We start from the raw sequence: 26,065 nt of genomic DNA, 5'->3' as shown, positions 1-26,065 counted from the left end.
ATAACGACTCAGTACCTCAAAATAACGACTCAGTCCCTCAAAAGAACAACTCAGTACCTCAAAATAACGACAACATGACAGAAAATGACTTGGTACCTAAAGGAAATTAGACATTTTCTCAAAATAATGACTGAATTAATGATCAGACACATGTGGCTTCCTCAATTAGTGACATTTTTAGTAGAAGGAGCAAAGAGGCAGGAAAGCGTGCTGTGCTGCTGTAAACGACTCACTTTTGGCAGAAGAGCTGGCCGCAGTTCCTGCAGTGGTGTCTCCGCTCGGTGAGGGAGAATCGGACCGTGCAGGCGGAGCAGCTGTCCACCACCTCGTCCTTCACCCAGTGGTCGGCCGCAGAACGGCCCGGCTGGTCGCTCACTGACCAGCTGAAGACCCGACCGCGACCATCGCCCACCAGGATCTTACTGTGGTCCCTGAGCAGACGGCGTCACAGAGGAGGAGAATGACTTTTCGAAGATGTTTGTGTTCGATAGTGTAGAAGAAGCTCTCCACATGAATAAAAACAATTACAAATCTACAACAGTAAAGAATTCGTCTTTGTCGGCCTGGTGCCAGACGTGCTGCCCTCTTACTTGGAGATGGCGAGCGACGTGATCTCGGCCGGTTGAGCGTTGTCCTTGCGATCGAACGCCGTGTGCATGGTGAGTTTGCTCCGGAAGACCAGCTGGCGCTCCCATCTGTAGCCTGTGGACCCACAGAAATAAAACACGTCAACACTGTGATCAGCGTATTTTTTAAGTTTTTGTTTTCGTCTCTGATCAGAGGAGAACCCTTGTCCCTTCACTGACTTTAGAGCTAAAAAACAACAACATGTTCAATTACTGGACACCCACCGGCCCTGAGCTGGTTGTACGTCCGTGCGTCCATGGTGGAGGGCTGTGGCACCGAGCCCTGGCCTGGGTGAGTCGGGTGAGGGTGGTGGTGGTGGTGAGGGTGGTGGTGGTGGTGAGGGACCTTAGTTTGCCCCTCGGAGTAGTTGACGAACACGAAGCCGTCCTTCTCGTCGATGCTGAGGGTGTCCGACCAGCGGTGGGAGTCGTCAGAGCTGCTGTCCATCGACCACGACGCTCCGGTTCGTGCCGAGGGACCTGAGAGGGAACGTTAGCGTGGGTTGAGGTTCAGTAAACAAAATATGTGGTAAATAACTAGACAGATGGAGCTTTACGGGCGTGTGTTGTCACCGTAACAACAATCCGAATTTTCTTTTGTATTAGTGATATTACAACAGAATCAATGTCTGTTTTATTCCTATTCTATTTCTATGTACAAGACACATGGAAATTAACAGAAAGTGATGTAATATTAATATATTGTGCTTTAAAGGCACTTTACATGGTAAAAAACAAACAGTAAAAGCGATGACAGTTAAAAAACAAAGCAAATAAATGATTGTTTAAGTGAAAGTTTGTATAATGTCGGACGAATTCAGCTGAGATTCAAAAACATGACGAGTTAAATGTGTCCGCTTCTGTGTTTTTCAGTCGTTTCTGCGTATTATTTGCTGCTCGGTGTATTTACTGTGAGCAGTGCACTCAGCTCAACCACAGACCGTCCGTGCTGGTGAGAGGAGCGCTTGCTTGCGTACCTCTGGGTCTGTGGACGGCGCTGCCCGGTTGGCTGCCTCCACCCGTCGACGGGTTGCGTGGAGCTTTGGGCTCCTGACTCAGACTGGGCTCGTCTCCGTCCGACTCGCTGCTGTCCTCATCGCCGTTGTGATTCTCGCCGCCCTCTGTGACGCCAACAAAAACTTTGTTTTACATTTTCATAGTGAGTTTATTATGCAAATACTTAAATAAAATATACACAGTTTGTTTTGGGACATGTCACTGTATCACTGGACAGAAACATCAGTTTAACCGTCACTTCATGCAGAAGCTTCTAATCGGTTTATTTATTTTCTCCCATCAGGACTCACCGATCTTCTCCTCACCACAGCATTCAGGCACATCTGGCTCTACCGGCTCTGGAGCAGGGGTTTCTGGGACTTGGAGGAACTCCATTCTCCAAAACTACAAGAAATATATAAAGACATAGTTTGGTTAAACTAAGGGCGCTTTTACAAGCCACAGTCTCTTGGTTTGTTTTCTATTTAGTTTGGTTAAAGTGGACCGAACTAAAAAAACTCTGCACTGATCTACTGTTTATCTCTAATCACTTAATAATCGTCACTATTTCTGTGGACTTTATTTAGCATCTTCTGTATGTTCTCACAGTAACTTGTGTCCATCCAGACAAATACCTGCACATTTGCTTCACTTCCTGCATTTGGGCCGGATCATGTTCTCACTGCAGTCGAACCGCACTAGGGTTCTCTGGGAAACGGCCCGAGACCGTCTCTGAACCGTCTCTGAACCGGTTGTTTCGGTGTGACACGCGTGTGAATAGTGATAACAACAAAGATCCTCCGGTGCTGTTCAGAACTCTTAATTGTTATATTCTTGTTTTTAAGAAGACCTACACACAGGTCAGTGTGATAAAGCTGATATTCTGTAAGATTTAAGAAGGCACAGTTACCCTGACCACGCCGTCCGAGTGCCCGGTGACGATGACGTTCTGCGTGTCCCACTCGTTCATCTCCGACACGCAGCAGCACAGGATCTGCTGGCTGCGTCCCGTGAAGGTGTTGGCGCTGGCGATGGGGCTGCCGTTGATGCTCCACACGTGGATGTAGGTTCCTGCACAGGACACAATGTCCCCCTGCACACACACACACCACATGTTTGTTTATCAGCTCAACAGCTGTTGTTAATCAGACGTTACGCTTTCTGTGACTCCTCAGCTCATATTAGAACTCTGAGCTCACCGTCAGCTCGTTGATGCACAGAGCGGAGACCGGCGCTCGGTGTCCCCTGAGCTGCGTGACGAAGGAAAGCTTGTTGAGGTCCCAGATGATGCAGGTTCGATCCCGCGAGCCGCTGACAACGATGTGGTACGCCGCCGACGCCGTCAGACACGTCACGGCGTCCGTGTGGCCCAGTAACGCCTACGAGGAAACAGCCGGGGACAAGGACACGAGATCGGACTCAACTATGTTCAATACTTTAAAGCTGGCATACCTTGTTTTCTTTTGTTTACCTGTTTGAGCGTCAGGGACTTGGCCCTCTCCTTGGAGGTTCCCGTCTCCCACACGCAGATGGCGGTGCTGTTGGTGCCGCCGGTGATGACCAGCTTCAGGTTCGGACAGATGGCACAGAGGATCTGACCCCACTCTGACAGACACTCGTACACCACCAACGCCTGAGGCAACATCCAGGGTTGGAGGTTGGTGTCAGAGGTGCAGAAATGAAAGTTTAGGACATTAACTTCGTCTGCATCTCAACAACTCTTTCACTTCTCTTCTTTAACGCACACACAAGTGGCTTCTCTACTGTATTCAGGCTTTTGGAAGTCCTGAGAAGATTTACAATTGTAGTGAGAGAACGGGAATAACTCCACTATCAGGAGAACCAGAGATCTCTGTGTTCAAAGTTAACGTCTAATACAAAGCTGCAGATGTGTAAATCTACATTTCTCAGAATTTTTTTAAATGAAAGGTAAAATGAGACTGAATGAGTTCCATTCCCTGATTTGAAAACTGCAAGTGCATCTTTATTCAAGCACCAGCAGGGGGAAACATTGTCTGTAATCATTTCTCACATTCACTTCTCAACTTCAAGGTGAAATAATGAAGGAAACCTACAGGAGTCCATGTTTTAGTCTCTCTTAAAATCGACAACACTATATATGCGTTTCTGTTTTGATTACCTTGTCAGATTCGTAGTTAGCCAGACGGCAGCTGAGGTCGGCGTAGCCCCAGGCGAAGGTCTTGCTCCAGGTGGGGGGAACCAGAACCTTGTTTTGCTCCACCGCAAGTATGCCCTTGTCGGTGCACATGATCTGTCCCACGGGCTCCTTCAGCTCTGGAGACACAAAGAAATATGTGAGTCTAAAGGGAGCCTCGCACTGTCTAATGTACAGAGTACATGGTTGGGGCTTAACTGGTACTTAAGACTGCAATGGATTTAACACAAAAGACAGAGAGTAAGTGTGTGTACTTGTACCTTTAACTGGTGCTAGAGAAGGTCTGAGATTGTCCAGGTGATGGAAGAAGATCTTGTCGCCGTTGGAGCTCGGAGGAACGCTCGCTACGTCACCGTTGGCTTTGCCGCGTACCCGTTTAGGAGGATGGGGCTTCTTAAACAGCTGAGACACACAAACACATCAACAGTCAGCGAGGATAGAAAAGGACTTTGACATCGACCAATAGCCGGATGCTAAAACATTTGGGCTGTGGAAGGTAAGTTCGTCCACTAAGTGAGAAATGCAGAGCATCCTCAGACTGGATTAAAGCTCCAGAAACTTTGTTTGGAGACAACCAGGTCTTCATTTGGCAAAATGTCACGAAGAAGCATTTTGGTTGATGAAGTAGAGGCCGACGGTAGATGATTTAGAGAAAGACAGAACTCCGTTGACAAAAACAGCAATTGTATCTCGCTGAACACGAGAGTTGCTGGTCTACCGCTGCCTCCATTGTTTGTGTTCATTTGTGTTTTAAAGGGTCAATTCGGATCCACCAAATTCACACAAGAACACGAGCAATCTACCCGATGGATGCAGCGGTGGTCAAAGGAGTCTGGCAGCTTTGAGAGTGTAGATAACGGCCTCAGGGCTGTCTGGAGGTAAGGTAAGGCAGTGAACTGATATAGAGTCTTTTAAGGTGTCTGAAAACATTCAGCTTCTGCTCCCGTCCACAGCGGTACATTGCTTTGCTCCCGTGCTGGTACTCCTCCCCGTCTTTCTAAACTAGTGGTGTTCAACCCCACTTCAACAAATCCGGACTATCCCTTTAAACTAGCCTGCAGATTTAAGATATCAGCATCAGTGGCGGTGATCAGCAGCCAGTATCTGACCTGTTTGGGGATTTGCCCGAAGTTGTTGATGAAGCCGATGGTGGCCGTCTCTTTGAGCGGGTCGTTGATGTTGTAGATGTCCACCTGGCCCTCGTAGAACAGGTGGTGGAAGACGTTGACCGCCTCCACGGCCGGCGGACCCTGCTGCTTGTACCCGAAGATCAGGTCGATCCATTCGTGGAGGTGGGCCGACACGTAGTCGCACTCCAACGCCTGCAGCCAGACAAGAGGTGAACGTGTACTCACTGACAATCAGACCTAAAATGTCACAAGAGGGTTCACAATCCTTACATCTCGGTGGACTCTGATGAACTCCCGGGGGTCGCCCTTGGCCCAAGGTGGCAGGATGACGTCGCCCAGCTTGATGCCATTCTGCTTGGCGCCTGGTAGATCCAACAACAGAGGGCAGACAGAACATTAATTTTATTATATTAATATCCATGCACTCAGATTGACTCGTGCTTCACCGATACTGACCCAGGTCGAAGTTGTTGGCGTTGAGCAAGAACTCGGGCAGGTAGAAGAACTCAGGGATGAGCTCCTTGACGTCGGCCATGTTGTGTTTGGAGGCAGAGAGCCAGGCTTCACGCACACTGTGGAACATCCTGTCAGCCAGGTCGAAGTGACCTCCCTGGGAACCACACAGACGCACAGTTTCACATTAAGTCCAGACACTTCAGAGCGTCAGCAGTTCTTTTCTCTCCACCTGTTTCGTAGAGGATTTTATTTTGAAAGAACTTAAAACGATTATTCTGGCAAAACATATATTGTTTTACTTGTTTTTAAGTCATAAACACAGGAGAGAAAACTATTTTAATCAGATCACGAGCATTTCATTCCTCACTTGCCTCTCAGAGCCTCCGTTGTGCTTAATGTCTGCAACTTCTAAAAAATATTTTCGGTCTAAAAATACACTCTTCTGGTTTGTATGACATTTCAGAATCAAACCTGAAGTCTGAGGAAGATCTGTGTAAAGGGCTCCATCCGGACCAGATAAGAGGCTACGATCATGGCGGATGAGTAGTGGGTGCCGTAGTGGTACGCTGGGGTTTCACCTGGTGGGACAGAAAACAACACGTCCACTTAAACTGGCCTATGACAACATGTACAATGCAGTCAAATGTGACTGGCATGAAGTAAGAGCTAGCCGGTTAGCTGGATCGTTTTTTCTTAACTCTGTGTCTATTCTAACTTGACATAAGAATAAAAGACTCAATCTTGTTAAATGAGATCTTACCAGTGGGGTCCTCCCAGTCCTTGTACCTCTTCTTGTACTGCGTCAGTCTGTCGTCGGTCTGAGCGCCCATCGGCTTGGCGAGGTTACGGAACGTCTTGGGGTTGCTCAGGTCCAGTTCCTGGTGAACAAAGGTTACAGAACCCGGATTGTTACAGGGAACAGACACGTGTTCTTATCGTGTCGTCTCGAAACCTGCAGTCACCTCTGAGTCGAAGTCGGCCAGGATCCAGGGGAAGACGGGGTACTGCATCAGGTCGTTGTAGGACCGCCCTGCCAACGTGTTCAGGTGCATCAGGTACTGGAAGTTACTGATCTCTCCTCTCTGGAACACGGATGGAACAAACACATCAGTGAGGCTCACAGGAGCTTAAAGAATGACACTTCTACACTTTTGAGTTGTTTAACCGAAGAGCAGTGAGTCGAGGTTCTCACCTCCCATCTCTGAGTCACTGACTTTTCCCCGACCAGCGTGCTGAGGAGTCCAGATCTGACCAACACCAGGACGGAGAGGAGGTTTAGTAAAACACATCAGTATTCTCTCTTTTCATTCATGGATTAATCACTACAGCAGCCCACATCCAGTATTTAGGGAGATACAATTAACACATAGATTAAAAACAAGTTACTAAATATGTATCCGCAGATCCCATAAATCAACTCACAACCTCCTGAAATGGTGAAACATTAACAACGTGTATGTCTGTGCTGGATGAAGCGTAGAGGAGGTGTTACCCTTGTTCCACGCTGGTGTTGGGCCTCTGGCCTGAAACCGACTCCGAGCTGTCAGCCAGTGAAGGCACCACCGCCAAGAACCTGCAAGGAATTAATAACAAAACAAAAAATAAGAAATTCTATCACTTCTATCTGACTTTCATTTTGTTTACAGCCGCAATTTTATAAATTTTTAAATCAATTTCCCCCCGGCATTTGTCTGCAGCATATAATAGAAGATGAAAAGCTTAGGACAGCTGCATTATCACTGTTGTTTTGAAAGACACCCCACCGAACCCTCCCCGCTTGACCCTGAAGTCCGGATCTTCACAAGAACGATGATCACCATCTGACTTCCTTTACGCTGCGTATAAACCAGTGTAACTTGATATACAACTGGTGGTTATTGTAGTGACATGATGCTTTATGAGAGCTTTATAATCTGCTCTCAGGGCAGTACCAAAAAAACAAAGCTAAAAGAATTCAGTCTTTTTCTATAAAATGAACTTGTTTTGATTTATTTAGCTTCAATACATTTAGACTTCAGTAGACTGCTGAAATGGAGCAGCAGTCCAGCCTCCGTGTTTCTGTTTGTATTCAGTACCGTTGGTAAACTTTGTTGCGGACTCCTTTCTGGAAGGCCAACAAGTAGTTCCTCCCATCTGCTGAGAAGACTTCCACCGCCATGGGCTGAAAGACGATGACATACACGACATTTGATGATCGAAAAACAAGGTGGTGAGTTAAACACTCAGGAAAGCAAAAGGTAACTTTGGTACCTTTCAACCTGGACTCTATTTCCATGTTCTTGTGTCTAAGTGACTAATGGGAACAACAAATTTGTTCAGCTGCTGCCGTCTGCAGTGTTCTCCCTCAATACTAAACCAATGTCAATAACTGTTGTTTACCTATTAGTCACTAGGACACAAAAACATGGGAAAGTAGTGTCCATGTTGAAAAAATACCATGAAAGCTACTCAGAATAAATGTCTTCTAAATGTCTAACTCAAAGATGTGTATTGTGTGTATTGGTTCGGCTGCTTGTGTGTGTGTGTGTGTGTATATATAGTGTGTGATATGTGCATGCTGACCTGCAGCAGGTAGCGTCTCTTGTGCACTTCCTTGATGTCCTCGTAGGCGAAGATGCTGCATGTTCTCTTCAGCTGACTCTGTCCTTGTCTCGCTCCTCTGGGGATGATGGCCTCATGCAAGCTGGACACGGACGACAGAGAGCGAGGACTTTATCAGCTGTCGACTCAGTCCGACATTACGTTTCACCTAGAAAGCACTTGTGTCAACAAAAAGGGTTTATTTCCTCACACCATTGTAATTATAAGAAGCTTTGTGTTTTTATCAGATGAATGACAATTAATTGATTATTAAAAATGTCCATCATTGCTATTATTATGAATTGACTTATAAGCTCATTGAATGCTCATTCCAGGCCCCGTGGACGCCATGTTTAGACTCAGTTTAACACCTGAGGGTGACACAATGAAATCAGAGCTGCAGCTGTTTTCACGTTGTGTCTCAAAAGGAACAGACGGCGCGAGTTTCCTAAAAAAAGATAAATAAGTCACATCTCTGCCGAGTTTCACGACGCATGCTCCATCAGCAGCATGACATCATTCCAGCAGCAGAAACTCCCACTGCAGCGCCCCGAGGCATGATGTCATTTTGTTATTCGGGGAGGGAAAGAACGGTAACTGTGTCAGCCTCAGGATGAATAATGCAGCGCCGGTGTGAAAGTGGTGATTCTCCTACAGGTGTCCAGACCGTGAAGCGCCGTGAGGGATACAGAAGCCTGGACCTACTTGGGGGGCAGCGTGTCGATGTCCCTGATCTCCCTGGAGACGGTCATGGTGTAGCCGTCGATGACGTAGAAGTGCTCCTTCCCGAACAGCAGCAGACCCTCGCCGGTGTCCAGACCCTGAACCCGGGCACAGCGGTACATGTGCTGGATCTGGAACGGTGAATGTGAGGAACAAGAGAGCATTACTTACATAAAGTTAAGAGAAAGAATAACTCCTGTGTTCCGTGAGGTAAAATGACTGTTTTTGTGAAAGGAGTCTGGTGGAACTTCAGTGAGCATAAAGGTTTCTGTCTGACAGCAAGGTAAAGAGGTGAACACATTCTAAATACAGTCAACACTTAACCTGATGTTGATTCATTTAGGAGTCTAAAATACATCCACAGCAGCACATTGCTCCGCTCCTTCGCTGGTACTACTGTTTGTTTCTCTAAACGCCATCTACTGTAGTAATACACTGTACTACAAGTACTACAACCACACTACTAAACATCCAATTGACCCTTTAAGTGTAAAGGCCTGTTGCTAAATACAAGGCTTGATCGGCTAACTTTCTTACAGTATGTTTCTGAGGACCGAGGTCTTCAAGGTTAATAAATGCAACTGAAAGGTGTCACTTAAGAACACATATGAAGAATATTGCAGTTTGCCATGTAAGCGATGTGTTCATCCTTCGTGAGTTTGTGCCGTTCTCTCAATAAACAATAAACTATCTCTCAATAACACTGGGGACTGATTTGAGCCCTGAGGAAACGTTGTGACTCAACAGTCCGGACTCGCTGACCTTCTCTCCCTCCTCCAGGAGGCGCAGCAGAGACGTGTTGTCGGTCCTCTGCTCCTCCTCGGGGCCTCCCGACTCCAGCAGCTGCTCCTGGAGCTGCTCCTGACTGTCCTCGTCCGCCCCGTCCGCTGTGGACCGAGACCTCTTCAGAGGAGCCTTCACCAGGCCTGGAGAGCACAGCGGAGCGTCAGACACGGTACGCCAAGAAGATAGAATACAAAACCAAACCAAGAACCTGAGTAAGAAGAAAGTGTTCCCCGGTGTTGCGTCTGTACCTTTGACTCTTGCGATGGTGTCCTCTCCGTGCTCGGGCTCATGCTGTGTGGTCTCTCCTTCGGTGTTGTGCTCCACAGAGTGCTGGTACATGCCGGGGTTTCCAGACAGCAACCGCATGTAGTACTCCTTACTGTCGTAGCTGATGGCTCGCCGGTAACGGAGAGGCTTCTGCATATACAAAAACATATATATACACAATCTCTGAATATTGCATGTATATGTACAACTCTTTTGTTTACCAAAAGAACAACTTATTTTACCTTGCTTACAGTATCACAATATAATGAATCTTAACCCCTGAATCATTATATGCATCTCCGGTTTCTTGCCATTAAACAGTCCTAATAATAATAATAATATTCCAGAAGGTTTGCCTGTGTATTAACACGTTCACATGCAAATGCACATAAAACCCAAACACGTCCACAACAGCACAAGAGAGATTTCCTGTTCCTCAAACGTAGCAAAGCAAAACCCAATTCACAACAAACACCTCTCCTCCTGCCAGCACACGTCACGCAGGGTGAGTTTCAAACAGGAGAGTTCTTACTGCAAGCGCTGCAGAAAAAGGCTTCGAAACGGACGACTCACGGAGAGCACAGCTTCCTAATTAATACCGTTCTCATTCTGAAAGCGTGTTTGTGTTACTATCATGCAGTCACATCATGCATCAACCGGAGCTCGCTTATTTTTTATCCCGTGGGCTCCAGGGAGGTACCCGAGCTCGGTCAAGGACCCAAGCCAGGGTCGAGGGTACCAGGGGCACCAGAGGGGGAGGAGAGGGCTGGAGAACGTGAAGAGGAGGAGGGGGAGGAAGATGAGGAAGAGGTTTTAAATGTTACTTAAGATCCATGACGAAAGTCTGTGCTGTGGAGATTAACGCTGCAAAGGCCGGGGGCAACACCATCTGGTACCATGATTCTCAACTTTCCATAAATCCAGAAAGTATTGCCACTTTGAGCAAGGCAGGAAAGCCACAACTGCTGAGCTGAAATACACAAGTTGTACACAAGGCACAAGTGCGTGACTTTGTCACACGGCCTGCGACTCCGCTCCCCGAGCATGTTTAAATGATGCGTTGTGATTAAGCCTCGAGGACTTTGGAGTTAATTATACTTTGATGAGCCAGAAACTTCTCCCTCGAAGGCTTTCTGCTGAATTACATGAACTCACGGCTGGTACATCCAAGTCTACTGAGCAGGTTTCAGTCTTTTTCTGTTAAATAAACTTTATTTAATTATATTAACTTACTTGTGGGGGGGGGCGTGCGTGTAGAGCAAATAGCTTTTTGACTGCAGTGAAAATGTTTTTCAAAGGCTAAACACCAACAATTAAGGATTTAAGCAGAACATTTAGTTTGATAAAACCGTGTTGGGAACTTTGCAACACTCTGAAGTTATTGGAAACGTCTGAATCACAGTCTACAAATATTATAACACTAATAATGTTAGTGGCGTCTGATCTTTTCTCTGCAACTGAGCAGAAATACCGAACAAAAAAACAAAGCAAACGCTTAGAATTTGAATGTCAAAGTTATGAATGAAGCTTCAAAGCTTATTGAATTATTCTAAATACGATAATAATGATTTCAACTTTTCTTTAATCACTTTTGGCTGCTTGCATTGCTGGTATTCTAGATATTCTTATAGTAAAAAAACATCCAGCGAATCGCTTCAAATGTGGAACTCTGATGATGAATTGTTTTTTAAGAAGGCCGACATCAACACAAACCTAAAACAGGACATATCCCTGTGGGTGAGAGCTCTCTCTTTGTATCTTCCCGACCAGTGGAGTGATGGGAGGAACCCGTCGGCGGACAGATTTGTGGAGCAGACAAAGCTAAATATGTTGGCGGTGCCAGAAAAGTGAGCCGCCGGCTGCTGGTGTCCTCACACGACACCGACGAGCTCCACCAAGAGCAGCTCTGTTTCAAGGAGAGGTCACTACTCTTCAAAAGTTATGGAGGAAACTAAAAAAAAGATGTATTTTTGGGGCTAATAAGCGTTTTAACTACAAACGCCAGTATATCCATTACTTCACATATCTTCCTTTACTTTGCTCTAATAGTCTGGTTTTCATTTTAAAAATCACTTCAAACTCTCTTCTGCGGTTACGTCTGTTACTAACTAACAGGATTATGGTGGTGCCACACAGACTGTCCTGGCCCTGAGACTGTAATTCTTGCACCATTTTAGGGATTTACTGTCTATTTATCGGTTGCTGATAAAGTTGGTGATCAAGGATTGGAGGCTTTTTCCACTCTTACTGCAAGTTATTTTGAATGAGGGCATCAGCTAAATAACTAAAATGTAGATAGAAAAAACACTCACAAAATCACCTTCTAAACATATTTAGAAGGTGAAGATAAAGATAAAGACATCCTTTCAAAATACTGTAGGGGATCATGAGATGCATTAATGGGATCTAAAGCTGAATATACCTGTGCTGAGTTGGTGTTTGGCTCCAACTCGGGGATGTATGGGTAGTGGATGTAGAACATGTCGTTGCGGACCATCTTCTTTCTCATCCGGCACGGCCCCTCCGTCATCTCCAGCACAAACTTGTCCAGGTGGGAACCGATGGGCGGGCCCCAGAGGCCCCGTTCACGGAGCAGCTCGTATTCGATGGACGCCCAATCCTCTGTCACGTACTTGAGGGCGTTCTGCTGTCGCTGGGAGGTAAAGGGACGGAAGAGTCGCTTTAAAAACGCTGCTATAAGTTATACGTGCAGTCACAACTGCTAGACCAGCAGACCAGCTGGTGAAAATGTATGTTAGTTAATCTGTTGGTTTGTCTGTGCAAGTGTGCTGGAATAAATCATCATCAATAAACCAGCTTGATTTTCTTTGTGCAGCTACTGTGTTTGGAAACATTAAATAAGTTATATCTGCTTAAAGTTACTATGAGGAACTTTCATTTTGTGTTGATTTTGGCACCAGAGTCTCTTTAGAAAACCTCTCATTTTACTGCAGCAGGGTCTGACAGTCTGCTCCTCTCAGTCCTGGTTCTGGTTCTCCCGTGCCTCCCTTCCCTCCAGCGGGTCCAGTAATACGTCCTGGGTCTCCAGCAGCGTGGTGTTGTGTTGGCTCCCAGAGAGGAGAAGCTCTGCTCCTGGAGGAGGAGGAGGAGGAGGCGCTGCTGCTGCCGGGAGCTGAGCTCTCCTCCTCCCTCCGGAGCTCCGACTGCAGGTCCAAGGCTGCAGGTGAAGCCGGATCTGGGTCTGTCCACGGTGGACCGGTCTCTGCTGGAGGCCCCGCTGGAGTCTGAGCTGAAGGAGTTTCTGGTGAACCTGCATGATTTCATCTGGTTTCACCAGAATCCGACCCGGTACCACAAATCAAATAACTACATAAAAACAGACCATCTTCTCTCTGATGGTCTCGTTTCCTGATGGAGGTCTTACAGAAGATCAGGACTAAACTGAGACGGTCTCATAATCAGTTCAAAGTTCCTCACAGTAACTTTAATTCTATCCCTGGAGTAACGATGGAAGCGCAGTACCTCCTGATATTCTTTGTACTGCATGGCCACCAGGTCTCGAACCACAGCGATGTGTGTGAACATCCACTGGAAAGTCTCCTGTTAATCAGAAACACGAGATTGTATGAAAGCGGACTAAACACACACTTTATATGCTGCGTCAGCTGCTTTAGTGTGTGTACCTGAGCCGACAAGCTGTTCTTGTTCATGCTGTTCTCCCTCTTGTTGCGGCGGACGCCCGTCAGCTTGGAGAGGCCGAAGCCGCTGCTGACTCTGGACAGTTTGGACTGGGTCGCCGGCGCCACCGCCTCACCGCGACTGATGCACTTCTTCTCATGGACTGAGCACAGCAGAAAAAAGAAAAAGAACCGGTCACGTGAGTGAATTTAAAAATGTATCACACTCACTTTAAAGCGAGATAAAGCAGAGCTAATACAAAATCAATACATCATGCTGAATGATCAACGTACACAAACATATCAAAACAAACAGGTTTTGCAATATTTGTCCTCTAGATTTCTGTCTAGCCTCCCCAAAAAATAGTACCTAGAATATAGAAACTCTTCTGTTATTACTTGACCAGATGTTTGCAAATTTAGAGAACAGTTCTAACAACATCTGGTGAGCTGCCAAAGTGTCTGGTTCGGCAGACCGGGTCACAACTTTGGCAGGAAGTTGGTGGTAATTCACCGCAGAAGTACGACACCGACGGAGTGAGCAAGAGACAGAGAGAGCACATCAGCAGTGATGAGGCTGATTGGCGGGGCTTCAGTAAGAGGAGCTCCCAAATAGCTGATCTAGGTCTGTAAACCTGGAGGAGCCACAACACAGACATGGCTCAGCTCATGTGTGCGTGGTTCATATCTCGGTGTGTGTGTGAGTGTGTGTGTGTGTGTGTGTGTGTGTGTGAGAGAGTGTATCCTCACCCAGGTGGTTCTGCCAGCTCTTCAGCGCCGGCTCCTCCAGGGCGGGCCGGGCAGTGGCGATGTCCACGTGGCCCCTGTCGTTGCAGGGCAGGGACACTTTGAATATGTCCTCCAGCATCTGACGCTTGCTGTGCATCAGCTCCGTCCACACCCGGTTCACCGCCTTCAGCAGCAGCTGTCGCCCTGCAGCGGGAGCACAGCAACGGATTCTGTCACGACCGAGTCCGTCTGCCGTTTTGTTTCTCATTCAATTCAATTTTAACTGCAGAAACACCTGTATATACATTACCCGACATATTCATTACAATCTTTCCGCCTCCCAGTTTGCAAACACACACAAACACTTTCATTGCAACATTTTTTCTCATTTGGTTCGGTTAGGGTTCACTTTGTTTAGCGCAGCAGACGATGTAATCAAACGTCTATTAGGAGAGAATATCAGAGCGAAACTCGCTGAAACTTCCTGCTCTCAGAAAATAATGTAGCAACACTATATTCATGCCATGTCAAATGGGATTTGTTTAAAATAACAAATTATTGAAATTAGCCCATCCAACACCAGTGACCTTCCTGAATCCTGAAGAAAAATTGGAAGACAATCCCCAAATGAAGGTGTATCAAATGATAGATGTATCCAAGAGCAATAAATGGATTCACATTTTTTTGGCGCCCACATCTTCAAATTAATATTTTATCTGAATATATATTAGAAGAGTTATTTCTTTTCTTTCTAAAATGTGTCTCTCAACAGAGGATATGTTTAGATGGTTAGGATGAAAAACTGGACACACACACACACACACACACACACACACACACACACACACACACACCCTCGCTGACGTCGTGGCTGTGCGTAGCGTCAGCCTCGTTCTCCGTGGGCATCATGACATGCCAGGTTGTCATCCTGGCCTCCGCCTCCAGACCGAAGCCCTCCACGCTGCTGCAGAGAGACACACACACACAGCGACTTAGAGACAACCTGTCACGTAGACACCTGAGGGAACAGTGTGTCGTGTTACAGCATATTGTGTCCCCAGCATGGTAGGAAACTCTCTCCCCACCTGCTGCACTTTTGGAAATGATCAGTACTTCTTGCAGGACACAAAAGCACAAAAATTAAAAAAAAAAAGAGCTGCAACAATCTCACTACAATAGCGTCCAAGAGGAAAACATCACTACAGCAGTGTATGAGGACCATCGTAGGTAAAACAATAACAACAAATATATATAGAGATATTTCAAGATTGAAGTCATTCATTCACAAGAAGAACATCTTGGATATGCTTTGAGATTCAAGAGGTAAATTTAGGAGAAAAAAAAGATGAAATCGTAATGTTTTCTTCTGTCTCCTAAAGTCTGGATGATTGTGATAATATGGTGATTCTGGACTGAAGTCATGAGTATTTCCTTATTATTTCATCCGATTGCAAAGTGAAGCGATGTGGTTCTCTAAACCCCCCCCCCCCCCTCCAAAGAAACACTTGGCAGTGTGACTATCTCTTCTCTTTCTCCCCGTTTCATTCAATGTCCTTCAGTCAGACATGATTTCACCAGAAAACAGACGATGATTTGCGTCTTGGTCAGAAACATGTTTGCACATCCTTCTTCTCATCCTCCACACTGATTAAATGTACAGAAGCCGTGTGATGAGTCTGTTATGAATCATACATGCTTCACACAACCACGTGTGACACTTGGACAGATTCGTATCCAACAAAACAAGAGCTTCAAAAGAGCCTATTTCCTGCTACATGATGCAGACAAATACAAGTAAACACTGGTCTTGATTTTTAAACCTGCCACCTCAGACAAAGCCTCATGTGACCTCACCTCCCACTGTGCAGGCAGATGAAGCAGTGAGCCAGGCAGGCCACAAAGTCCTGGTCGTGGTTGCCCGGCCCGAGCACCAGGTTGCGGTTGACGGTCAGGACCCGCAGGGCGTCCAGCAGGGCCACCTGCTGAGCGACCGTCTTGTGGGGTCGGCAGAGCTGGTAGAGCACCGTCCGGTTCAGACAGTGGTAGATGGTGTCGAGGGAAAGACCCTGAGAACGCCTCTTGGACTGAAGGAGGAGGAGGAAGAGGAAAACAAACAGGTGGAGGAGGTTAGAGGGAAGGTAAAACAGAGCATGTTGTTCGGCTGTTAACGCTGCTGCGCTCTGGATGTGGATAAAGCTGCTGTGGAAAGATTTGTTTGAGTAACCGGGGGCTGAACTGGGTTAAGTCTTGAGGGGGTTGTGAGTGTTGCTTTGTTGTTTCAGAGTCTGAGCAGAGGACTGCTTCAGGACTTCAAGCTGAAACCTATTTGTAAAAACACAACAGGCTTCTTTCACTGGTTGTACACATGGACGGGTTGTATTTCAAGTCACTCGAACGCAGTGAAAAGTCAATATTCCTCCTGTACGCCTCAGCATGAAGTGCACGGCCATCTGAAGCACGAAGCACACCGGGACAAACAAAAGGCGCATTATGGTTTGAAAAAATGAATTTCAGAACATAATCTCCTAATCTTCTTACGTGCACAGTAGTGTGCACAGAGGGCGGCGCGTGGAAAGTAGAATACAAAGTCCAGACTCAAGACTTTAAGTCAAAATAGTCTGTTCTTTATTCATCTTTTTAAACTTATTTCCAAAATATAAACTTGATCTTACATGCAGTAAGTATTTAAGAAATCCAAACAGATACAAATCCACGTATAAAACATTTATGATACATTCATATCTACTCACAGACAGACACACTAGTCAGTCAGGCTCTAAACGGACTAACCGCTAAATTACATTTCTGTGAGTAAGTGAGGTCGCCTGCTCATCTAATTTAATCCCGAGCGCGTTCACTGCTTACATTAACTGGAAGAGAACTCACAGACGCACTGTTTCATGTCTGCATCCAGTGCATTTTGCTGGGTGTGATAAGTTCGTCTCCTATAATGTGACTCATCAGTTCCGGTTTCTTTTTGCCTCCAGCGACTGTCAGCAGGTACAGGGGGGGAGCTGTGGATAGCCTGAGAGAATTCCTATTTAAAGCAAAAAAAAACCACAACTTTCCAATTAGGAAACTTCAGCAACGCTTTAGAAAGTAACTGAACACCAGGCTGGTGAAATGATCTGGTTGTGTTTCACCTCTGACCACATGCAGCCTCACTGTGGGTGTAGTTTGTTGTGGTGTAACCACACCCACAAATGATTTCACCAGGTCCGTCACTGAAGTTCAGAGAAGCTAAACCTCTGGAGGTCAGCAAATACCAGCTTTTCAGAGGGCCTTAGTTTACGCTCTCATAAATAATAAGACTCCTCTATTGATGGGATTACTCTACATTTACAGTTTGAAACGGAACAGTTCGAAAGCTTTACTCAAAGCGTTTTTGCATGTTTGTTCATTCTATTTAAAGCCTGGACTTCTGCACAGTTGCAGATAACAAATCTATTCGTTTCCTCTTATTTTAGGGAGCGACGTCATAAAATAAGACATTTGAAGCCTTGTTGGAGACCTCAATAGAAGCTTTGAAGGTAAAAAAAAAACAACCAGACATTCTGCACAGAGCTACAATCTATGATAACTATCTAGCGAACATGGACGTCAAGTGTTTTTCTGAGCTTGAGGAAATTAGGTTGTTACTACGACCAACCAGCTGGAAGGTTGTGTTGCTGCCTCAACACAGTGATATGTATGAATACGTTAACTGTGGGTTCATCTGTCCACTCTGGCCCTTGGGTTTGGTTTCTTACCTGTCCGATGAGCTGCACGATGAAGTCCACCACCAGCTTGGAGTCCTTGTTGAACATGCCCTGCCACAGCTTGTCCACCACTCTCTGGGTGAAGTAGAAGACGTTGTTGACCAGAATCTGATAACTGCCTCCGCTGCTGAGGGGCAGAGAGGCGTCTTCACCTGAAACAAAGAGGAGCAGCAAGAGAGGCGGTCAGCTAATTCACAACGTCTCTTTTGGTGCGTTTCTCCCAAATGTGATACTGAAGGATTTTACATCTTAAAGTAGAATCACGTGATCCAAACTAACGTAGGTGTTTTAACTATTTAGCAAGGTTTCACACACTGATTTTAATGTCTTTGTGACTTGTAGGTAAGATATTCTCCCATAAGGATAAAGTCCTATGTCTTTAGTAACAGACAGTACCTTCCATATTGAACAACATAGCGTGCTGACAGTAATAGGTACTGAATTTGTTTGTTTCTTATCGTGCTATCGATTATATGGTGTAAAAACATGCTAACATGTAGGTAACTAGTTCAGATACATTTATAAATGAGGTCAGAGGGGTTCAAAAGGCATTACCGTTTGAAGAATACATTTCTTATTGTCTCATTATTACCAAAAAACCAGACTAAAGACTAAATATAACACAGGCGACCGTGTAAAATGCTGAAGATGCTTGCTGTTCTCTGGGCTTCAGACTGTGATTTGCTGACTCATGATGCATCAGAGCATCTCTACAGAGCCAACTAAGGAATCGGTCCAAGCTGTCCTGCAGCGTGCTCATCCGGGCCGCTTTCTGCATAATCATCAGCTGTTTTTGTTAAAAGCCTCTGGCCTCTGGAGGGTTTGTCTCCTCTACGTCGGTAAGCTGCATGAGGAGATTGTACGTTGTTTTATGGTCATCCTTAAACTATAGATTACTGGAAAACAATAAGGTGGGCAGGTGTGGTAAACCGTATGAACTGAGACAGACTGGGTCTTTCTCTATGAGAGCTTCAGGACTTGGTTCTCACCTAGAAGGACATCAGCAGCCAGAAGATGCTCCATGACGCCGTCCAGGATGTTGGACTGAAACTCCTTTTGCTGAGTTCTGGTGGAGCGCTCCGGAGAGGCCTAGTGCCAGAAAAGGCACATTTAGGACCAGTATTTATTAAGGGTTAGGGTGAGTCAACGGGTCAGTGGGTTCGGTTAGGTCCTCACCTCCAGCAGCAGGTCAATGATGGGCGTCTGCTTGCTGGCCGGGGTCATGCAGAGGTTGTCCATGATCAGCACCCTCATGAAGTCAAAGACGTACTTTTTGGCCGGGTGGTTGGTCAGCGACGTCTTGGAGCCCACGTTGCAGTATTCGGACTGGCTGCGGTTCATACCCGAGTCCCCGGCGAAGGCCTTGAACTCCTCGGTGGGAGACCCCGCCTCGTCGTCCAGATCACTGACCTGGAACAGGTTGTTTTTACAGGACAACACATCAAGCTACAGGATAAAAATAATACTATTCTGTAACAGAAAACAGACATATCTCTATTTTCCAATCCTACAGTGAAGCCGAGCAATTTTCTTAACAAGTAAACCGTCTGAAAACACGTTTGCTCTGAGGAAAACTGCAGAGTCGTGCACTTTGTTCTTGAAACTAAAGCAGTTAAGATTACAGTGCCAATGGTTTCAAATGAGATTCCAAAAGGGACAATAACTTACAGTTGTTATTGCCCCATAAGAGAGAATCACAATATATCTGCAGTGGGTTTCTAGGGTTACTGATCAATGACCTGTGATTACTTGCTCTGGTGATGAGATGTTCTGCCTTTAAACCCAATTACAGACCGACTGCGCTTTGATTTAAAGTCTTGAGACAAGAGATTAGTGCTATTAGAGTTGCTCAATGTCCTTCTAGTCACAGGTTTCTTAATGCTTCTGGAAACAATGTGGAGCCGTACCATCTCAGAGTAGGGCCTGATGTTGAAAGGGAAGACGGTCGCTGCCAGGGCGCAGAGGAACTCCGCACTGTGCCACATGGGTGCCAGGTCGGGCACGTTGTGGTAGAGATACCTGAAGAACTGCATGAGGGTGACCGGGTACTCCCTCAGCCAGGAGCCCTCCTCCTCCGACTGCCACGGCTGGAAGACAAAGAAATGCACAAGAAAACAAATCAAGCACCGACTCAACACAATCGTGGTCATTCAGACTACATGCAGCCTGAGTCGTCGTGAGTAAGAGAGAGAGAGGCGTTTGGGTCCCAGGAGGTCGACTCAAGCTTCTCAGCAACCAGCAGCGAGCGCCGTGAGATTCCCTGAGAAACTCTCCAGTGTGCGGATGAGTGAGGATGAAAACTGCACGTGTGCCGAGTTATTTTTGTTGGATTAATTGGAGCTTGAGAAAGACGATTTTAAAGAATCCGGGAAGCAACTGCTGTGAAATCAGACATAAAGAACTACTTAAAAAGGACTAATGAACAAGAGAAAACAAGACGCGTGTTCAAAAGTAATCTGCTTTTGGGAAAAGGTGTCGGATTTAATTAGTCAAATTATGGGTAAAGAGGTTTCTATTCAGCCTTAAAGCAACGTTTTTTTGCGCACCACCGGCTAGCTGTGAGAAGAAGCTGGCTCTGTACTCTGCGTCTGGACACCGTGGCAGAGAAGAGGAGGCGATGTTGAAGGAAGGGAAGAGAGTGACTGAGCAAGAGGTCTGCCAGACGAGAGTAAATCTGAATCTGGCTTTTAGTCGTTGGCGAGAGCTTTGTGGAATAAAAGGCTGCAAGATAGAAACCGTAGTCTCCAAAACTGTAGGGGCGCCAAATCGCAAAAATACCACTTTTTGCATAATGTTGCTTTAACTATGCAATTCGGATACTGATCCTGAGAGCATTGTGTTCTAAAGAAACTAAATGTCACTTTCTCTATCAACAGTTGTTGGTTTATAAACATCTCTTCTTTCTAAAGGGTTCACTAAAGACCCGGGCTAATCTTGATCTTTCTAATTACGCTCTCGTCATGAGAGAGCCGCTTCTCACCAGGTTGAGCATGCTGCGCAGCATGGCCAGCAGCAGGAAGGCCGCCTCGGTGTACACGTTGTGGATGGAGCCCACGACGGTCCCACTGGAGGTCGGTATGCCAAAGATGAACGTCCAGATGGAGTCCAGGTCAAACTGAGAGGGCAAACAGACACTGGGGTAATATACAGTCAGATAAACACAATACATATTATTATATGCTACTGTTTTTCCTCCTATGTGTTGTTTTGACATCTTAAAACTGATAATATCTGCATATCTGGCATCGAGAATTTATTTTTTCACATTGTCAATGTTGCAATTGAAGCATTTCAGCTTATTCTACTGATGGCTGGTTAATCATGCTGGATAACAGTGGGTTTAGTACTAAGAGCTGCAAATGTAAATCACCCTCATTATACAGTGCGACTCTGATGGCTATTGAGCTGTCAGACAACATTTTACTAAACGTATGTAATCTTAGTTAATGCCTCAAAAGGTAGCAATGTCCCCATTGTCCACTGCATCGTTCCCACAGAAGAACTATTTTTATTAAAGTGAGTTTAATTTAAAGGAAGACAGAAATTGAGTACATTACAGTCACATTTTATTATTTAATATTTACTGATCTTTATGGAAGCCCTGAGAGGACAGCGAGAAAAAACAAAACTGCATTTTCTGAGTTCTTTAAACGCTTTTCTTTAAAAGTTTAAATAATTAATTAGATTGAAGTCTGATCTAAATAGGTTTCTCTCGGTATAAAAAAGGTGAAAAAAGGGTCATCGTTCTAAGTTCCTTGATTTTTGTTTCGTTTTTTCAGGATCATTTTTTAAGTGTTTGTTGTTGTAAGACTCATGTTGGCCACAAGAGGCTGAAGTGCGCCACTACTCCATGTTCTAAATCGGACTAACAGCAGTCATGGTTTCTTCCAGGTGAGTTTTTATTTCTCCATGCACTCTAAACACACGGCACGTATAGTGCGTGTTCACAAGGTAAATGAAATTGAAATGCTCTGTCTTATTTAGAACATGGGGGTGCATTTCAGCCTCTTGTGGCCTAAATGAGTATCACAACAACAAACACTGACAAATGATCCTCACAAAAACAACAAAGAAAATTCATCTGCTAAAACTTTTCTTTTTTAACAAGATCATCCTTAGAAAAAGGATCACCAGAATATTAGTTTCTCTCACTGGCCTCTCAGGGCTTCCATGACTCTTAGTGTATAACACTCAACAAAATACTGCAGAACCATTAATATACGTAGAAGAAGAAAGAAAGTAGGTGTATACTAACATGTACCTGCAGGCTGTCCGGCAGCTCGGTGACGGGCTGCTGCAGGAACAGCGCCATGAGCAGAAAGTAGAGCTCGGGCACGTTGGTGTGTTTGGGCAGCAGCGTCTGCAGCACGGGCAGCCCTGGGAAGTGGCACGCCTCCCGGTTGATCTCTCGCAACGTGGAGCGCCCACCAGCACTGCGGCCCACGTTGAAGCCTAGAGAGGAGGGATTGAAGAGGGAATAAAACGGGTGGTTGTTTACCGGACGCGCCCTCTGACTACGGGCATCTACCGGCTGTTGGGGCGGGTTCATCGAGGAGGCGGTTATAACCAAAAGACGGTAATTCTCTAACTGAGCTAATCAGGCAGGATTTAAAACTGGAAACTGAGCACTAGCAAAAATAATTTCAAAGAATAGGATTTGGTTGAATGACAAACTCCAAATCTAGGGGCTTCATTTTGATAGCACACATTCTGACAATGCTAATGTTAGGCCATGTCACTACTCAGCGAGGTTTTCATAAGCAAGGTCAACGGTTCTCAACCTGGAGGCTGGTGGGATGAGGAGGTTGGAAAGTGGTTTACAGGAATCTAACACACAAATTAGAGAGCACGTCCGTCATTTTTGTCTGAAATCGTTAATAATTAGAGCTTAAAAAGTCGAGAGAAAGCTCATTTCCCAGGTTGAAAACCACTGAGCTCAGGAGGGACTACGGTCGCAGCAGCAGCAGCATCAGCAGGGAGAGCAGGGAGGCAAAAAATGAGAAGACGAACCCTTGGCTGTGAGGCGCACAAACTGCGCAGCTTTCTGTTTACTGAACGACGGCCAACTCCGACGGAAAGCGTTGCCAGAGTGAGGAGAGGCGTCTGCTGAGCCATATTACAACATACAGTACATACGCTGCACATTATCACGACATGCTTCTGACTCTGGATGTGGGGAATGTCTCCATTTAAAGAATTAAAACAATAATTTGAGCTAATATCAAGCACACGTCCTTCCAAGAACACTGCCTAGAATTTACTCAATCCAACTTCAGAGTCGACACTGTGTCTCAGATTTTGTTTTTAATCAACTGCGTTTGCATGGCGGCCGTGAAGCCTTCCCCGGGCCCGTGCACTCACCCAGCACTGTGCCGATCTTATTGGTCAGGACGGAGTCGGTGTGGTCCAGCCAGCCTCCTCCGCACAGGCCCTCCTTGAAGCGGTTGAGGATGGACTGGTTAGAGAGCAGCACCACCAGGATCCACAGAGCCGCCGTCACCGTGCTCGAGTGAAGGTGCTCCTCCATGAACATCAGCAGCCAATCGAAGCCCAGCGTCCGCACCAGCTCCTCACACGCCCTGCAGTCATTATTATTTCATTACTCTCACATTTAAGATTAAAGTTTAGTGTTTAGTATCAATTAATAGCTGCACACTGTGCAAAGTGTCTGGTAGTTCTATACTATTCTTTCAAAAGGTCGAGGTTTAAAGCTTTGAGGGTAAGCAGATATGAGGAGGCTTTTCGACTCACTGGGCGTTGACGGTGCACTTCTCTTTGGTGGTGAAGAGCAGTCTGAGCAGGTTGTCCAGCAGCCGGTTTCTCAGCAGAATGAGGTTGGCTGACAGGAGGCCGCTGAAATCATCGTCATTACCTGGAGACACAAAACAGTTTTCAAAAGGGAATCAGTCGGGCTAACAGCCAGAATAAGTTGAATATGGCTAACAACTCAACATATTTCTACATTTTAAGAACCAAATATGATTCAAAACACCCGTTTCTGTAGTTCCACATATCGATATTTATTGTTACCTCCATCGAGCTTCTCCTCGTTATTGATTTCCATGATGACAAACTTTTCACACACGGCAAATGTTGGCAAAGTAGAGGAGATGAACTGGCCGAACCTGAGAGGTGACAAACAAGAAGGAACGTTTTTATATTTACTTTGTGATTTCGATTTCTGTTCCTCAGTCTTCTGGCATCAAGCAAACAAATACAATTGAATAAATGCAAAACTGCCTCATGTAATTGACATGTTCCATTGTTACTTTATCCTGCGCGAGTTAGATTTAACAACAGGTCTACTCTTTGAGGATGAGTACGTGTGAACATGTGTTTACCGCAGCAGGTCGTATGGGTTGGGGAAGCCCTGCAGCAGCAGGCTGAGCACGTTGCCGATGGCCGCTACGGTCGGCTGGGACAGCGAGGTGTCCCTCAGGGTCAGCAGCAGTCTGGGGATCAGCTGGAACTCCCTCAGCAGTTTGGCGTTCTTGGCCGCCTCGCTGTTGAAGACAGAGAGCGGTGGCACACGGGTCAGATCAGAGTTTGAGTCACTTCACGATTCACTTTTTAATCATTTCGGAAAAAAACAAAGTTTTTGATCACTTGCCTGGATTCTGTCAGCAGTTCGATGAAATGCTCAAAAAGAGACAGATGGAGCTCGTAGGGAGCGTGGAGCCAGACCTGAGGAGCAGAAGGAGCAGGCTGAGGCCTCGGCGACACAAACACAGTTTCTAAAAAGGTTCAACCGCCGTGTAATTACTTTTTTTCCCCTCATTCGGTCACAGCAGCCTGTGCATCCCAAAGTACACCTGCAACTAAAATGGTTCTTTCAACCGTTCGACTGCAATAACGCTGTCGGATCGAATGAGTTTGGTGAAGAGTACTTTATTTCATCAGCATCTACTGGTTCCATTAGTTCCTCACCTCGAAGTCACAGAGCAGGTCCTGGAAGGCGGTGGAGTTGGGGATGATGGAGGTCTCGTGGCCGCTGTCGACCGTCCCCACCAGAGAGAAGGTGAGGTGGAGGATGTGGCTGTTGAGCAGCGAGCGCTTCTTCTTCAGCAGCATAGCCAGCAGCTGCAGAAGGGACCGAAAAAAAAGGTTTTAACCAGCACGTCTCATTGCATTTTATTTAATATCACGTCACATTTCTGCTTCATCTTCATCCAAATTAAAATATCTTAGTTTGACCAAACTTATGAGCTTTCAGTTTGAGATTGTGCAGGAAGTGAACAGTAGTAGGTGTTTAGATCCATAAAATCAGAGCGTGTCATGTGACCGGTGACTTGCTTCTAACCTGGTAGCCTTTGATGCGCTCCATCTCCTTACTGGCCAACGGGTTGCTTTTCACGACACACACCAAAGCCTTGACGGCAGCGTACAGCCCCTCCACGTCTGACGCCATCGCGACCAGGCCCAAGATGGCCGCCGCCCCACCCACATACTGCAGGTTGGTGGCCACGGGTTTAGCCACGAACGCGCGGACGCCTGAAGGAATGAGAAACGTAGTACAGCTGCAGTATAAACATGACTCTCTGAAATGCAGGATTAGCTGCTGATTTTAGGAGTTTGTTTACCTAAATATCCAATGACAGCGGCTCCGATGGTACGCGCTGGCCCGTTGAGGTGGCCCGCGGCGTTGTGAATCAGCTTGACCGGAGTGGCGTTTTCATGAGAGGACACAGTGAGCTACAGAGGAAGGGAAGATGATCAGTTCAGACGGGGGTGTCAGACCCGGCCGTATGTAGTGGATGACTGTGAACAGTCATTAATTACAATGTTTCAATAAAATGCACAGCTATTCCTATTTTTCCACTGGGGTTCGCGTTGTCCTAATAAGAATATGCTACATACGCTGTTATAGATCCAGCTTGCTTACATTCAGGGGGGAAGGGGGGGGAATGAATGACTAAATGATGAATGAATTGTCTGTTTTTACATCGAGACATCTCAACTCATCTGTTTAATGATGGATTTTTCGTTAATTGTGCAGGTTTTCAGAATGTTCTTGTACTTCCTAACACTAAACGAAAGGGAAAGCTTTGGTGGTGTTGCTATTTATAGGTTATGATGCAACTGTTTTACTGGTCCCGCCCTTATGAGATCAAACTGGGCTTCCACACCCTCGAGTTAAGAAACCAAATAACACACAATGTTGATGTGCTTATTTGTCAAATTCATCCTCTAGTCTTTGCTT

The 26,065-nt window shown here is 46.0% G+C and overlaps 1 protein-coding gene across 4 annotated transcripts in view; it reads right to left on the bottom strand.

Moving 5' to 3' along the window:
* Positions 1-26,065, bottom strand: part of wdfy3 (WD repeat and FYVE domain containing 3) — an 84,104-nt gene that overhangs the window by 764 nt on the left and 57,275 nt on the right. For 3 of the 4 annotated variants that reach the window (XM_031870616.1, XM_031870614.1, XM_031870617.1), the window contains 43 exons: positions 25,446-25,557; positions 25,166-25,356; positions 24,793-24,945; positions 24,476-24,549; positions 24,207-24,368; positions 23,896-23,990; positions 23,617-23,737; positions 23,227-23,444; positions 22,121-22,317; positions 20,846-20,980; positions 19,773-19,952; positions 19,042-19,275; positions 18,855-18,954; positions 17,857-18,017; positions 15,962-16,191; positions 14,962-15,071; positions 14,129-14,311; positions 13,385-13,542; positions 13,224-13,301; positions 12,163-12,393; positions 9,722-9,890; positions 9,450-9,613; positions 8,670-8,818; positions 7,947-8,067; positions 7,460-7,545; positions 6,877-6,957; positions 6,577-6,631; positions 6,347-6,466; positions 6,145-6,262; positions 5,856-5,962; positions 5,385-5,538; positions 5,199-5,290; positions 4,908-5,120; positions 4,059-4,200; positions 3,763-3,917; positions 3,094-3,255; positions 2,822-3,001; positions 2,533-2,715; positions 1,934-2,027; positions 1,604-1,747; positions 852-1,106; positions 591-702; positions 234-431 (listed from right to left, as the gene is read on the bottom strand). In XM_031870616.1, coding sequence (XP_031726476.1) covers positions 234-431; positions 591-702; positions 852-1,106; positions 1,604-1,747; positions 1,934-2,027; positions 2,533-2,715; positions 2,822-3,001; positions 3,094-3,255; positions 3,763-3,917; positions 4,059-4,200; positions 4,908-5,120; positions 5,199-5,290; positions 5,385-5,538; positions 5,856-5,962; positions 6,145-6,262; positions 6,347-6,466; positions 6,577-6,631; positions 6,877-6,957; positions 7,460-7,545; positions 7,947-8,067; positions 8,670-8,818; positions 9,450-9,613; positions 9,722-9,890; positions 12,163-12,393; positions 13,224-13,301; positions 13,385-13,542; positions 14,129-14,311; positions 14,962-15,071; positions 15,962-16,191; positions 17,857-18,017; positions 18,855-18,954; positions 19,042-19,275; positions 19,773-19,952; positions 20,846-20,980; positions 22,121-22,317; positions 23,227-23,444; positions 23,617-23,737; positions 23,896-23,990; positions 24,207-24,368; positions 24,476-24,549; positions 24,793-24,945; positions 25,166-25,356; positions 25,446-25,557 — 6,377 coding nt within the window. The remainder of the gene's footprint in view (positions 1-233; positions 432-590; positions 703-851; positions 1,107-1,603; positions 1,748-1,933; positions 2,028-2,532; positions 2,716-2,821; positions 3,002-3,093; positions 3,256-3,762; positions 3,918-4,058; positions 4,201-4,907; positions 5,121-5,198; positions 5,291-5,384; positions 5,539-5,855; positions 5,963-6,144; positions 6,263-6,346; positions 6,467-6,576; positions 6,632-6,876; positions 6,958-7,459; positions 7,546-7,946; positions 8,068-8,669; positions 8,819-9,449; positions 9,614-9,721; positions 9,891-12,162; positions 12,394-13,223; positions 13,302-13,384; positions 13,543-14,128; positions 14,312-14,961; positions 15,072-15,961; positions 16,192-17,856; positions 18,018-18,854; positions 18,955-19,041; positions 19,276-19,772; positions 19,953-20,845; positions 20,981-22,120; positions 22,318-23,226; positions 23,445-23,616; positions 23,738-23,895; positions 23,991-24,206; positions 24,369-24,475; positions 24,550-24,792; positions 24,946-25,165; positions 25,357-25,445; positions 25,558-26,065) is intronic. The other variant, XM_031870615.1, reaches the window with a different exon arrangement.

This window comes from Anarrhichthys ocellatus, unplaced genomic scaffold (genome assembly GCF_004355925.1).
Source record: "Anarrhichthys ocellatus isolate YVR2014 unplaced genomic scaffold, GSC_Weel_1.0 scaffold53, whole genome shotgun sequence".
Taxonomy (NCBI): domain Eukaryota; kingdom Metazoa; phylum Chordata; class Actinopteri; order Perciformes; family Anarhichadidae; genus Anarrhichthys; species Anarrhichthys ocellatus.
Note: the sequence above shows the minus strand (reverse complement) of the source record. Positions and strands in the feature narration are given on the sequence as shown.